The 15,540-nt window shown below is 40.7% G+C and overlaps 2 protein-coding genes across 10 annotated transcripts in view; one reads left to right on the top strand and one right to left on the bottom strand.

The window, feature by feature from the left end:
- GANC (glucosidase alpha, neutral C) overlaps positions 1-12,666 on the bottom strand; it is a 70,596-nt gene extending 57,930 nt beyond the window's left edge. For 2 of the 4 annotated variants that reach the window (XR_006412067.3, XM_026479934.4), the window contains exons 1-4: positions 12,563-12,666; positions 11,902-12,056; positions 10,409-10,471; positions 8,636-8,744 (exon numbers count right to left, since the gene is read on the bottom strand). Coding sequence is in view for 2 of the 4 variants with exons in the window: in XM_026479934.4 (XP_026335719.2) it covers positions 8,636-8,744; positions 10,409-10,471; positions 11,902-11,930 (201 nt within the window). In the remaining 2 variants the exon portion in view is untranslated. Of the gene's footprint in view, positions 1-40; positions 3,195-4,121; positions 4,900-8,635; positions 8,745-10,408; positions 10,472-11,901; positions 12,057-12,562 lie in introns of those variants that run through there. The other 2 variants (XM_044392476.3, XR_008957112.1) reach the window with 2 other exon arrangements.
- Positions 12,667-12,965: 299 nt separating this feature from the next.
- Positions 12,966-15,540, top strand: part of TMEM87A (transmembrane protein 87A) — a 42,859-nt gene continuing 40,284 nt past the window's right edge. For 5 of the 6 annotated variants that reach the window (XM_057306269.1, XM_057306271.1, XM_057306267.1 and 2 more), the window contains exons 1-2: positions 12,966-13,109; positions 14,369-14,429. In XM_057306269.1, the coding sequence (XP_057162252.1) occupies positions 12,966-13,109; positions 14,369-14,429 (205 nt within the window). Of the gene's footprint in view, positions 13,110-13,196; positions 13,477-14,368; positions 14,430-15,540 lie in introns of those variants that run through there. The other variant, XM_057306270.1, reaches the window with a different exon arrangement.

Genomic DNA, 15,540 nt, shown 5'->3' with positions numbered 1-15,540 from the left:
TGGTCAGTTCTACAGGCAAATTGCAATAATTAGAAACTACGTTTGGGGCTCCTGGGTGGCTCAGTTGGTTAAGCATCTGCCTCTGGCTCAGGTCATGATCCCGGAGGGCCTTGCTGGGAGGGAGTCTGCTTCTCCCTCTGCCCTCTCCCCCTGCTCGTGCTTCTTCCTCCCTCTCTCTCTCAAATAAATGAAATCCTTAAAAAAAGAAGATATGTTTGAATTATTATAGGCCAAGTACACTGGAGAACACTGGGAATCATGAAGGAAAATGCTCCCTAATCTTTGTACTTGTTTGGCTATACCTGCGGTAGAGCCAGAAATACCTTCTTTGTGTTCTATGGCTAGGCAAACATATAATTGTCCATACCAGGAACTTTAAGGATGACAGAGGTCTTTATTAATAATTATACTGAATGACGGGCATAAACTGAAACTGCTCTTGGAAAGGCCATAGCTGGGACCTATGGCCCTGTATCTATGACAAACTGCAGCTATCTTAAGAGCTTGGTGTTAAAACTAGGACAACTGCATACCAGCTGAATGAAAGATGAAGAATAACAAGCCACAGAATGGAAAGGAATAGAGAATAAGAGTGGTCACTGGGGTTCCCTAGGATAGATGATTAAGCCTTGCTGTACTGAAGTCAAGGCATTTCCTGTATACCTGGGAATAAGGCTTGGGGAACTTTCGCAAGAGGTTGGGATACTCTCAGCTTTCTTAAGAGGCTGGGGAATTTAGGTAAAATTCTGCCCACAGTGGGACATGGAAGCAACACAGAATTATAGAGAATATAGGATTTGAGAAATAAAACACAAAACAACAACAAACCTCAAGAGAATAGAAGTGGCTACCTTGAGACATCTAGATCAGAGAAACATGTATTTTTTAATATGCAGTCATCTTTATTATAATTCATATATACATTAGAATAAGACATGGATCTTTAATAAAAAATATCTAGGATCTCATGGGCTTTTGTTTTCCAAATGTAGTTAGAAAATCCAGTTTACTTGAGAATGGTGGAAGAGACCAAGTAGTATCTTAGTTTCATATGACAAGTTTTCTCTTCATAGGTATTCTGCAGTCGTTGGGCATTTCAATGAACCTGCCCATTTTTCAGTGCCTTCTGCAATTCCTTAGAGATTTCAATGGGCACCCAGCCTATGGAACATTCTATTATTCTACCGATTCTTAAGGTATGGCTCTGGGGCTCCACCTGAGAATTTGCTTTTCTAACCTGTTGTTCCCCTTTGATTTACTCTAACAGGCAGTTTTAAAAAGGGGTCAAATGTGCCCAAGCTTCCAAACCTCCATGCTTATCTTATAGAAATATAATCTACTTTATGATTCACTTTACCAACTCTCTCTGCCAAATAAAGGACCCAAAAGTATAAAGTATCACCTGCCAATGTTAGATGAGACTCCTCTCCCCAAATCATTTAGAATGCTGAGTGATAGCAAGCAACTCCAACACAGAGCTCTAGTCTTTCTCAAAAAAGCTTGATCGGAGAAATATTTTGACAGTTTTCAACCACTGTGCCTATAGCAGTGATTGATAGCAAATCTTTCATTAAATCCTTCATGTGATGCCAAAGTCTGGTTACACTTGGGTACACGTATTGTTACTGTAACATCTGTTCAATGAAAGGCTAAGCTGGGCAGGCTGCGTGACCTAGTGGAGAGCATGTACAGTGTGGTGCAAGTAAGATAGGAAGCAGGGAGACTATCACAGCGCTAAAAAAAATTTTTTTTTTTTTCTGGAACTTTGTCTCTTGGAAATACAGGAAAGTAGTCAGGGCACTTAAGCGGTGACATGACACTTAAGAGTGACCAGGTAAAAAGTACTGTGGCTGCGGCTGCTTTTACAGATAATTCTTAAAGTAGGGTTATAGTAGAGTAGTAGTGAGCATAGCATAATTATTTTTCTAGCTTTATTGAGATATAATTGACACATAATGTTGTAAAAATTTAAGGTGTACATCGTGTTGATTTGATACTTACATATCGCAAGATGATTACCACTGTAGCATTAGCTAACAATTGCATTAGATCACGTAATGTGATGAGAACATTTAAGATCTACTCATTTAGCAACTTTCAAGTATATAGTAGAGTATTATTAATCACTATGCTGTACAGGAGAATCCCCAGAACTTATTTTATGTACAGCTGGAAGTTTATACTCTTGGACCGGCATCATCCTTCCCCCACCCTAATCATACTGTAATTATTCCTTTCATGTTTAGCGTTTTTTTGTAAATTTAATTACTTCAAGTGTGCCATCAGAATCCTAAGATTTAAAAATGTGCTCAAATACAATTAAAGTTGAAATTCTGTTAGATTATGCGTTATCTCCTAAGTGAGACCTCTATTTCCATTGTTCTCTCAAATTCAACTAACATTTATTTGGCATCTAATATTGTGATGTGCTGTGAAAAAGATGACTAAACTCCTAGAGGGAAATTGCGATTTAGAAACGAAACACAGTAAACACAGAGCATGCTGTAAGCGCTGAGGCAGAAGGACAAGGACGGTGCTGCGGGAGAACAAGAGGGAATGTTGATGATGACTGTGAGGAGAGGGGTTCTGGGCTGTCGCTGGAGGAGCAGGACCTTCAGGGATTAGCAGGACTCTGGGTAGGCAAAAGGAGCAAGAAGATCCTAAGCAGAGGGCACACCAGCTGCCTCCGTAGGAAGAACAAATGCACCTAGTTTCTGCGCTCAGAGATCCTCCCGGTTCTAGTAAAATAGTTCTTTTTAAGAACAATTTTTTTTTTTAAACCAAAGATTGGTCTGTATGTTCTGTTCTTGAGGCTGCAGCTCAGGAAGGAATCCTAATTATAGAAGGAGGCAGTTAATAACCCTGCTTTTACTCTTACCATAATGATGTTTTACAACCAAACACACAAATCAGAGTCAAAGCTCCATTTTGTTTTCATTTTAGCACAATTAAGCAAGTGATTTTTTCTAATAGGTAATCCTTTTCAAGGCTGATGTTCAGATTCATTAGTATCTCCTACCATTACCAACATGGCTTTCATGTTCCAAGCATATCATCACCTTAGACATTAGTAGGTTTTGTTTCTATGATCTGGCTCATGCCGTTTTTATTGACTTAAAAACTTTTTTATTTTTATTTATTTTTTATTTTTTTTTAATTTTTTAATTTTTTAATTTTTTTAAAGATTTTATTTATTTATTCGACAGGACAGAGACAGCCAGCGAGAGAGAGAACACAAGCAGGGGGAGTGGGAGAGGAAGAAGCAGGCTCATAGCGGAGGAGCCCGATGTGGGGCTCGATCCCATAACGCCGGGATCACGCCCTGAGCCGAAGGCAGACGCTTAACCGCTGTGCCACCCAGGCGCCCCAAAACTTTTTTTTTTTTAAACAGCAAAAGATGTTCAGAACTCCAATAAATAAAGCTACTTGGGTTAAAAACAGTAGGGAGTGGCTCGGAGCCCCTAACTTTGAGCCCCTCCCTGAATCGAGCCCTGAGACACCGCCATGGAGACCTGGGCTCTGTGGTTGATGGTTTAAAAACCACTTCTCGGGGTTTCTCAATTGCCAGTTATTGCCCTACTCTTCCACCGAAACATTGCTCATGTCAAAAAGCATAGACATGAATGTTACTTTCTTCTCTCTAACACATTAAGAATTTCTCTATATTCCTCTTCTTACCCTGTCTGGACATTTATGGAAAAGTAATATACAAATAAATGATGGAATCTCTTCCTCCTGTTAGTGATGACTGGAAATGACAATGAAAAGATATGTTAAACTGGTAAACTAGGAGTTAGACTCAAATTGCAGCACGATGGATTTATGTAAAACAAGTGAAGAAACATGTAACTGAGCATTTTAAATAATGACACAGTATGGACTTTGCTCCTTTAAAAATATTTAAAATCTATGAATGTCCACCTATACAGAGAAAAAGAGATAAATCCTCAAGAGAAAGGAATCCATTTTAGAGGTTCCTTTTAATACTACAAATCTCCATGTGGTTTTTCATAAAGCTTTATTCAGAGGCTCATTTCTCATAGTCTGGGAAAGAGTATTAATTCTCTTTTCCTATATTATTTCTTTCATACTTAATAAAAACAAAACCTGGTAGTCTGTCATCCATAAATCTGGTTTATTGTTGTTATTTTTGGCCACTTGGGCAAAAATATCAGGTTGTAAAAACCATGGTGGTAGAAACAGACTTGTCTTTGTATTCAAGTAGTGGACTGATCACAATTATATTAAAACGACATTTGTTATTTACCCAGAACTGGGAATCACAACCAGTAGAGACTGTGACTGAGTTAACAGAACAGCCCTGGAACACATATTAAAATGGCAGTGGGTATTAGGAATGGAAATTATGACCCCGTCAATTTCTCCTTGATGGATGCAGATCTTGCCTTTCCTCTGGCACCAGGTGTCTTCACTATACTCTAAGGAACAATTCATCTAAAAGGCCTACAAGAGTGAGCAAGTTGTTGACCAAGATCTCCCAGGATTCAGAGGACTGTCTAAGAGTTCGTTAATTGTCACAGGGCACTATAGCCCCTCCCACTGTTGCAGCCAGTTGGTTTACTGCAAGCACTGATTCTCTACAGAGAATGTTGGCAAGTTCACGCTGGGCATTAGCCCATTCCCCAAGGACAATTAGCCTGTCCGGGTGTGCTTCTGATTGTTTGGCTAGTTCCCAAACTAGCTGCCTGTTCATGGCCACTTCTGCAGAAACGCTACTGGCTAACAAGTGCTCAGGAGGTGGCTGGTTGGGCAGAATCCCATTTTCATCAGGCTTAGAGGCAAAGGCAAGGGGTAACTTCATGGAGGTGTTCAGAGATATCCCTGCATCCTTGGAGATGCTGCCAGAAGAGGAGTCTCTGGTGAAAACTTGCAAACAGGCTGCAAAGGAAAGTAAACATGTTGCTAAAAGGTCATCCATGTCGTAAAAAAGCATCAAAATTGGCAATATAAAGTAGGTCAAACACATAGCTCTGTTCCAGATAGCCTTGCTAGCAGGGCTTTTTAGCTAGACTCAGAGGATAGAATAAATTGCTCTGCTCTGAAGTCACAAGACTAGATCTTCCCTGTTTCTCAATCCAGGTCAAATTTTCACTGAAGGTAAAAAATTGATAACAGAAAAAACCAGCTCTAAATAGTAGTTAATATTTTACTGTTAGCTTTCTTTTTAGATGTTCTTTTGGCAGTCTCTTTATCAAATATCTACCTGATTATTTTTTCATCAGGAATAGGCAACATACTATACTGGGACCCTCTGTGAGAAAACCGATGCATTTTAACCTACAACTGGCTTTCCTTCAAAGCCTAGATGCCCTGAGCTGGAGACAACACACAGGGCCACACTTCAGCTTGTTCTGTAACATGACCATGTCCCCCATGTTTGCTGCAAACTCAACTGTGTCTCCCCCATTTCCAAATTCATATTTTGAAGCACTACCCCTCAATATGATGGTATTTGGAGATGGGGCCTTTGGGAAATGAAAAGGTTTCGATAAGGTCATGAAGGTGGGGTTATGATGGGATTAGTGCCCTTAGAAGAAGAAACCAGAGAATTAGCTCTCTCTCCACTACCTGAAAATATACTAAGAAGGTGGCAGTCTATAAGCCCGGAAAAGGGTCCCCAAAGACACCCTGATTTTGGATTTTCCAGACTCTAGAACTATGGCAAATCAGTACCTGTTGAAGATACCCAGTCTATGGTATCTTGTTATGGCAGCCCGAGCTAAGACAATGTTGAATGAAGCTTGGTTCTGTGTCCTGGTTGCTTATATTGGGGGAAGGGGGTTGAGAAGAAGATTTCAAAAATTAACAACAGATCTTGACAACAAAGTTACTGCTTTAAGAGTTGTGATGGTGTGGGGGCAGGCAGACGCTAAGAATGCTAGGTTTGTCAGAATCTGCTGGATCAGTGGAATCTGAGAACTGCTACTTGTGGGCTGAATATGATCCTCTTAGACTTTGGTCTCTATCCCTCTGAACCTGAAGTAAAAAGCTATCATTCTGAGTAAGTAGATATGTGCAGCTTGTTTTAAATCTCCAGACCACACCTATACCATGCCCTAATGTGAAATCTCCCGTGAAACACCATTTCGTCCCAGAAACCACCTCAAATGGAGGCTGCTTGTCTATACAGTGAGCTGGATATAAGGTTCAGACAACTTTAGAGATTACTGTCCGGGTCCTCATTATCCCTATCAGACTGACAGAGGACATGAAATCCTGAGTCCTTCTTAGTCATCTCAACTTCAAGTGACAAGGAAGACATTAAATTGGAATTCAGTCCAGAATTTCAGGGTGACCCCCTAAACATATACATTTGCCTGAGATCGAAACATCCAGATTCTCAATGCAGCCCCAGTGTTTCTAATACCTGAACATGAAGTCTGTTCCCAGGGGTCCTCAAATTTCTCAGTCCTGGGAGGCACGTTGCTGACATCCTGAATACCCTGCCCTTGCTTGTTGGGCTTCTCGGCTCCCTTCTGAGCCATGTGCTGTCTTGTGCTGAGATTCTGTGGGTCCTCCTGGACTGTGGCTTCCTTTCCTTGGAAGGCATCTAGATCTAGTGGGCTCTGGTTCTGGCACCTGACCTGAACAGCATTGTCTCTCATGTTTTCAGGCTCCAAAGAGGGATGTGTATAGACAATTGACCTACAGTTTTGTAAAAGGTTGTGTGTGGGGACCCACCACTAACTGCACTGGTATCAAGACGCATGGACATTCGCATTTTGGCCCACAGAGTATTTCTGCCTCATTTACTTTGCTTTACCATGAGTCTTCATGATAGTGGATGTTCAGATGGTCAATATACTGAGGCTCCCCAAGGATAGAAAGTGATTCTTGCCCTGACTATGGGATAGCTACAATGATCTGGGTTTAGACACACTGGAGACAGGAAGGAAAATGACCAAATGACAAAAATAAAACAAAACAAAACAAAACAAAAACCCAGAACAAAAAAAACATAAAACAAAAAAACAAAGAAAAAAGGAAGGTACTTGACATCTGGTGGCAGGCTTAATGACTATCACTCCTGGAAGGTTCCTAGTGGACTCCCTGCATTTCCTGGAGCCAACTGCTTCTGCTGACTCTGAATACAGAGGTCTGGCTGGGTGTCAGGCTATTAGACCACATGCAAAGGGCAGGTGGCTCCCCAGGAAGGAAATCGTGCTACTTCATGTTTTCCCATGAACAGCTATCCAACTATGCTAAACACAATCATTACTACAGACTTGGATCAGTTGTAGAGGACCTATGACTTTGGCGGGGGGAGGGGGCTACCATGAACTGAGAACTCAAAGGCATTAAAAAGCAAGGGGGGCAAATTCCTCCAGAAAAAAATAGGTGACATAAAAGCAGCACTAGGTTTCAGAGAAAGGTTAACCATCCCATCAGTGTAGTTAAGAGACATGAACTAAATATACTGCTACTACAATACACCCTTAAGTAACTGGAAGTTGGGGACAGGGATAGAGAACACAGAACTGTTGCTATGATTTTAGCCCTTCTTTTGAATTCGGGCAAGAAAAGCATGTTAGAAAATTCCACATCTATGAAATAGCTACATTTTCTAAATTTCGTAAGGAAGGTAGTCTTCCTCAGTGTGCAACTGATCCTCCTTTCTGGGAATAAAGTTGGAACCCCTTGCTAAATTAAAGGTCTTACAGATGTTATAGAGAACCCTCTGATGTGGAACAGTTTTTATTCTGTCTTCCCTCAAGAAGCTCCTCAGTGCAGCACCACAGGGTGGGAACTATGCCACAGGAAGATGTCTCCCAGCTTTGCAGGGAAAGGGGGGCTTTCGTCTCAGTCACCTGTTAGGGAACCTAGATTGCATGGCTTTAAGTATGTCTTTTAGTTACATGAACTACCAATTAAGCCAGATTTTGGTTTGAGAAGCCTTCTTAGAAGACAGTGAGGATCTGGAAGTGAGGGTCAGGCTGGAAGCATGGGTACTTGTGCACAGTCCCACTTCCTGGCTCAGCCCATATAGCACTTCCTCCGTGACTGGCCCACCTGAAGTAGCAAGGTGACTTGACAAGTGAGAAAAAGTACTTAATATAGTGCTCTAATCCTTTCAGTATGTAATCACTAGGGTGACCTGCTAGTGAAGCAGCTCAAGAGATGGAACATTTGTGACTTAGGTTTTCAACTACTTGGTCCCTTGCTCCCCTGGCCCACCCACATTTTGAGGTTTGGACACTCCCTGAATCTGTACCTTGCCCAGGCTGCATGCTCAACTGCACACTGTGTAACAGAAACAGAACATGGGTACTTGATGGAGTTGACAGCTGCAGGTGAAAACTCTGATTACCAGCTGCACGACTTTGAGCAGGTGACTTTCTAGTCACTTTTCTGTATCATGAGGACTAATTAAAAGGAAATAACATTTGTAAAACATTTAGGAAAGCATGTGATACACAGGCAATCTGTAAGTTAATATTCACATTACTTTTAAAGTAGTATTAGTGTAGATATGAAAAAGATGACAGTGCTTCTCTAACAACGTTTATTTTTGAAGCATACATAGTTTTGATTAGGCTTTGTGGAAATTTACTTCATTCAAACCCAACTTAATATAGAAACAAATAATTCTCTGTAGAAAATACTTCTCTCTCACCTTGGTTGTTTCATTGATGATTCGGAACTTGGTGCTGTCTTTGCCTGTTGTGGCTGAGTCTAGTGATGCCTGATACGTGGATCTCCTGGAGAGCTGCTGTTTCTGACGCCTGCAGATATACAGAATACAAATACCTGAGAATTATTTGTGACTGTCAGCATCCAACAGACTATATTACCATGTGGAAGTCATTAAAATTTACTATGATAGTAAATGAACTGGGTCCAGACAGTATTAGCACTCTAATAAAGTACTATCAGGAGTACTTTGTTATTAGAGTGCTAATAAAATTAGTACTAATAAGAATAATATGAATGAAATTGTTCAACATAGCACTGCCCAAGGATGGTTCCCTTTACTGAGAAGGTGGGGCAGTTTTCATAGATGACATTTATTAGCTTGTTAATTTCCTTCCTCTTTCCATGAAATGCATACTTTAATAGAAACTCAATAAATTCTAATAGAAATCCAATATAATCCAGGGACTTAACAAAATGACCAAGAGTTCCCTATAGAATTCCCTCTAAGGTACCTATTCAGAATTTCAGTGATCTGATTTTCTTCCTTTACAGCAGTGTGAATAAATTGGAGAGTTGTAACATAGGATACAATGTTTGGTGGTTTGAGGTTTAGGATCACACACAAAGACAGACACTCAACAAAAAGATTTTAAAGAAATATTTTTTGAGGGGCACCTGGGTGGCACAGCGGTTAAGCGTCTGCCTTCATCTCAGGGCGTGATCCCGGCGTTATGGGATCGAGCCCCACATCAGGCTCCTCCGCTATGAGCCTGCTTCTTCCTGTCCCACTCCCCCTGCTTGTGTTCCCTCTCTCGCTGGCTGTCTATCTGTCAAATAAATAAATAAAATCTTTATAAAAAAAAAAAGAAAGAAATATTTTTTGAAGCTCTGAGGAAACAGGTAATCTTTTTTTTTTTTTTTAATGATTTTTTATTATATTATGTTAGTCACCATACAGTACATCCCCGGGGAAACAGGTAATCTTATATAGTGGTGATGGGAGTACAAAACAGTACAATCCCTATGGAGGGGTCTCTGGTAATAGGTATAATTTTAAATGTATTTATTCTTTGATGCAGTAATACCATTCCTGGGAATTCATCCTATAAATACACCTGCAGGTGTAGGAAATGACATATATATATAGCTTTTCATCATGGCATGATTTTATAGCTAAGAATAAAAACTCAAGGATCTAGCAATAGGAAGGAGACTGAACAAATCATAATACATCTACCCAACTGAATACTACACAGCTATAAAAAGAGAGGACAATCTCTATATACTCATGCGGAACTCTTCAGAATAAAATATAAAGCAGAAAATAAAGAAGAACATAACAGTGTATATAGGAAGCTACTTGATATAAGAAAGGCAGTGATATAACAATATATGTATATACAAAAAAATACTCGGAGATAAATAAGAAATTAATAAATCTGGTTTCTTAGAGGGACAAGATGTGGAATGGGGTGACAGGGGACAGGCATGGGAGTAACACTTTTCAAAGTGTATCTTTTTGTATTATTTGACTTCTGAAACCTGTAAAAGTATTATCTATTCAAAGATATAAACTTTTAAAATATGTGTTTATTGAGAAATTTAAATAAGACAGTAGGAAGTGTATAAAGGTGAATGTCTCCTGATGAATTTCTTAATGATTACATTTCCTAATTGACTCTTTCCTTAAAAAGCCTATAAACACTGCAATATTAAAATGTCTTGATCTAGGTAATACATTTCCTCTCCTTACCTGTAGAAAGCAATCTTGCTGCAATCTTTGAAAATGTTTTTGTCCACAGCTTCATCTTCAACACTAAATAAAAAGACATTTTAAGAAACGTATTTTCTACAAGGTTTGTGAAACCAATTTTTGTTCCTTCTCTAACTATAGCATGAACACAGGTAATAAACTTCTGCAATACAAAATTGTGTCATGGCCATAACATACCACGATAGCATGTGTGCTACAGAATAACATCCTTCTGTGAATCACACAAGGTAAACAACAAAACATCAAGTTCTGGGATTACTCTGAGGCACTGGAAAAAGAGTATTGTCACTTATAAAGAAGGGTTCTTTTAAAATAATGACTGAAGGCTGTGACTTCAGATTCACAGAAAAATCAGAAGCCAAAACACACAAAAAACCCAAACGAAATAAAAACAATCCACCCACTTATTTATTCAATAAAATACTTTCAGAATATTCTTACTGACTGCTGGGCTCTGAGGAAGATATGAAGGACTGTGTCTGAGCTTCCTACAAGAGCCTAATCGACAAGCACAAATCAACCTGACAAATGCTTTAACAGAAGTATGTGCGAGGGGCTACAATAATAGAAACAGATGTAGAAGGAAAATCTTTTGCTTTTTAAGATGCTGCTGACAATTAGGAGCCAGCGCTTTTTAAAATCGCGTTCCCAAAACAGCTGTTTCTGGAATAGAACATGAATAAGATGCATGTATATTGCGATTAGAGAATACGTATTTAAATTAGCCTCTAGTGGCACCTGGCTGGATTAGTCAGACGGTGGAGCATCTTGATCTGAGGTTCTGAGTTCGTGAGCCCCGTGTTGGGTATAGAGATTACTTAAAAATAAAATCTTAAAAAAATAAATTAGCTTCCATAGGATTAAAACAACTGTAGGCTGTAAGGAGGGGGAAACACGCTGGCTTTCAAGCAGACATGCTGCTGAATAAAGCTGTAGTCAGCATATCTATGATTAAGTAGAAAAACTATGATTGAACACAAATTTCAAGATATTAGGAAAACAAGCCCACACAGATACACTTGGCTGTACTAAAAAACTGTTTTCTTGGAAATCATCAAATCCTTCACCGATGCAGTCTTTGTCACTGTTTCTTTTAATCAAGAGTGCAAAGATGAGAGAAGTTTGCAGTCTTTGCTTCCCATCTTTGAAGAATGAGCTCTGTAACAATACAAGATGGGGTACAGCTGAACATAGAAAGCAACATGCTTGAAATTCATGTGTTATAGTTCTGATCACAACTCTTCCGCTGTTTTGTAAACCATCCTGAAAGTATTTTATAAGGGGCTATTAATATCAACTAATTCTCTGGGGAATTGAAAAAAAATGGTAAAGATTAAGTACACTAATATGAAACAGGCAAGCAAGACGCCATTCAAAAATCAGTAAAACCTTCAAAACCAGAATGTTGCTTTCAGGTACTATCCATCCCCAGCTGTCTGGATTCAGTTCCTGCAGGTCCACTGGGGCTTTACCTGATTTCCTCTTTCCCAGCAGCTTCCATGGCTTCCCAGGCAATCCCACCGGCTTTCAGCTCTCAGGCCAAGGCCAAGGCCAAGGGCGGTCTTTCTAAAACGCTGGCCGGACTTCACCGCTGTCAGGTCCTGGGAAATGGAATGCTCTCCAGGTCCTTAAAGAGTAGCAAATCTGCACTTACTCCTGGGTTTTCCAAACCCAAACTAGCGTTTCTACACGGATTTAGTTGGCCTAATTTTCTCGGTTACGGGAGCCCGACGAAGAACTACTTTCATTGGGAACCAACACCGTCTTTGCAGTGGAGGGGGCGTGTACTCAAAGAGCCCTAGTGAATAAAAGTCAAGAGCGTGAGAACCAGGAAGTACCGAGACCGCCAAACTTGTGGTTTATCTCTGTGACTGTCATGCCACAGGTATTGAAAACTGACCCACTTTTTCAGTTTTTTGTTTTAAATAAAAGTGCCGCCGGCTCTATGCTGAAGGTTGATGTTCCCCGGCCAAATTCTGCAGCATCATATTTTTCAGGACTAGAACGGTCTTTATAAAGGGCATATCTACTGTACTAAATGCTTATACTCTACCACTGCCAAATTCCAGTCTTTGCTTAAATACCGCCAGAAAACCGAGAACTCACTACTACACGCCAAACAGGAGGACTTACGGCTTTCCCAGACTTCTGGCCCCCGCGTCTGACTTTGATCTAGAAGGGATGAGAGGCTAGGGCGAACCGGAGGAGACAGCCAAACGCTACACTGGGAGCTTGCTTGGTCCCCAGACCCTTTAATGGCCGGGAGAGAGAAGAGCCGACCGAAGCGAAGACGGCTTTTGGTGAACAACGTAAAGATATAAGGTGACTGGGTTACCACGGACGACGCCTGCGCTGTACGGTCTAAAACGCAGGTCGTGACGGAGGGCTTAGGGAGGGGCTGCTAGGTGGCAAAACAAACAAGCCCCGCGAGGTTTCGAGGACCCGGATGATCCCGCCCCCAGAGCAGAGCCGGAAGAGGGCGGGGCGAACCGGAAGAAGGTGAAATGCTTTCGGTAGGCGCTCCGCGGCTGTGAAGATGGCGGCGGCTGCGTGGCTTCAGGTGCTGCCTGTCATTCTTCTTCTTCTGGGGGCTCAGCCGTCCCCATTGTCGCTCCTCAGTGTAGGACCGTCACCTGCCGCCGCTGCCGACCGATCCAAGTGGCACATTCCGATGCCTTCGGTGAGTGTTCACTTCAGAAGCGACTGAGCCTGGAGGAGCAAGGGGTGGGGCTACGGCGGCCCTAGGGGTCCATGAAGGTTCCGCAAAAGTCCGCTTCCAAAGGGGTGGAATTGCTTGGAGCGTCTGTGTCGCTGGTTAGCAGGGACCCACCCCCCTGGAGCGGAAAGCCGTGCACTTCTGTGGGTAGGTTAGCGGGAGTTAGGGGCACTTCAGGAGCGGAGAATGGTGGAGCGGTTTCTTAACACCTAAGTCAGAGAGAACTTTGAATGCCTTACTTGAGACGGGAAAGTTGATGAATAGGTAGAGAGCGGCTTCCCTTTCAGCCGAAGTTTCACAGAATCCGGTGACCCCGAGTTGGATGAGAGCTGTAAGTAGGTGTCTTTCTTTTTCTCCTCCGCACTTTTTTGTTACTGGATGATTCTATTTACGAATTTGTTTGATTTCATTTGAACTTCGTAATGGTTATTCTAAGCTTTGCTGTGTGATTAGAAAGCCTAGGCACTTAAAAAATGTATTCTAATATGAGAGTGGCTGAAATGGAAGAAATTCTAAAATTTTATATGGTAAAGGTAGTCTTTCTTTTGGACGATTTACTAGGTAAGGTTGATCCTTTCTGTTCCCCGGCCCCCGGTTAAACCTGATTTGAGTAAGAGCTGTAGTCCTCTGAGCCAACAAATCAGATGCACGCAGGAAATGCCAAAAAGCATTTTGTCCTATTGAAACCACGGTGGCCTTTTTGTTTCATTCTGCTTTGTTCACTGGTTTTAATGTCTAAATCTTATTTGAGCTTTTATATGGCAAGTATTATAGCTTTTGTTAATTTGGTGACGATCTTCAGGTTCTGACTTTTAGGTTTTGTTGCTAAGATGGTTACTAGTTAAATTTGTCTATTTGCTCATACAGTAGTTTATTTGAAGAAATGATTGGGTTATTCTGAGCAGTGATTAGAGGGTAAAGGGAATAAACTGATTAAGGAGTACCTCCCATGAAGATTTAAGTTGGGGTTTCTAGCAACTTCTCTTCTAGAGTCCTTGCTTCATGGCCTGTGGGGGAAAAATTGTGTCTGCACCAAGCTACAAAATTCTGCAGTTTGGATATGGTTGAATTTTACTAAAAGGAAGGATATTGATGTATTTTTGTTGTTGTTGTTAAGAAAACTAACAATCATTTTATAAATTTAGGTTTTTATAACAATTATATTCTGCCTTGGGAATTAAAGTGATCTGATGCTAATTATCTTTCTCTCCTTTATCTTGCAGGGGAAAAATTATTTTAGTTTTGGAAAGATCCTGTTCAAAAATACCACTATCTTCCTGAAATGTGAGTTTTTGCATTTCATGAAGTTTTTATTTGAGGTTTTTTTTTTTTTAAAGATTTTATTTTATTTAATTTATTTGACAGAGAGAGACATCGAGAGAGGGAACACAAGCAAGGGGAGTGTGAGAGGGAGAAGCAGGCTTCCCGCCGAGCAGGGAGCCCGATGCGGGGCTTGATTCCAGGACTCTGGGATCATGACTTGAGCCGAAGGCAGATGCTTAACGGCTGAGCCATCCAGGCGCCCCTTTATTTGAGTTTTTAAGTAATCTTTAAACTTTAAATTATCTAGTTTCTATCTCTGACCTACTCTAATCACAAGCTTTGAAATTTAATACTCTGGCACTATTGAGGCATAAACACTGAAGTGTAATTAAGGTGTTTTCACTGAGTAATCTTCGGAATAGTTGAGTGAAATTTATTTTCTTATCTTGTTTTTCTGGTGTTACTGTATACAGTTAGACAAATTATGTTGTTTGATTATCTGTGTGGTCTTTTAATCTGTCCTGTGTCCGAGAGGTACCACTGACTTTGCTTTTGTGTGCTTGTTAGATGTTTACTGAACACATGACTTAGGTTTGTCAGACCTTTGGCTCTGAATGAATAGGTTCAGTAAACCTTTGTTCACAGAAGGAGTATTTTACTGTTTGGGTCTTTGGAAGAGGAAGCTCAAAGATATTACCAGGGGATAGGGATTATATAGAAAAAACCAGTCTGTCCAGTGAGAAAACCACTGGATCTGAATCCAGAACATCCTATTGCATGTTAAAGAAAGGCTTCCTTTTATTTTTGAAATTGTGTTTATTTTAGGGACTAAATGGTCCTGGGTAACTGTTTCAGGATCAGGGATAACAGTTCAGATCATCCATGTGTGCTTCTATGCACATCTTTCTCCATGAAAGTGCCAAGTTATAAGTTGTAGTTGGATGATTTTGTTTTAATCATTTAGTAAGTAGTTATTAAAAACCTACTATGTGCCGGGCATCGTTTTAGACAGTAGGGAAGTGATAGAAAAGGTCCTCTCTCACTGAGCTTACAGTCAAACAGGAGTGAAGGGGACTGGTAAAATTTCTATGCAGAATAGACTATATCCAGGAAAACACAATCTCTTCTTAAG

Source organism: Ursus arctos, unplaced genomic scaffold (assembly GCF_023065955.2).
Source record: "Ursus arctos isolate Adak ecotype North America unplaced genomic scaffold, UrsArc2.0 scaffold_36, whole genome shotgun sequence".
In the NCBI taxonomy this organism is placed as follows: Eukaryota; Metazoa; Chordata; class Mammalia; order Carnivora; family Ursidae; genus Ursus; species Ursus arctos.
This window is presented reverse-complemented; position numbering and strand designations above follow the sequence as displayed.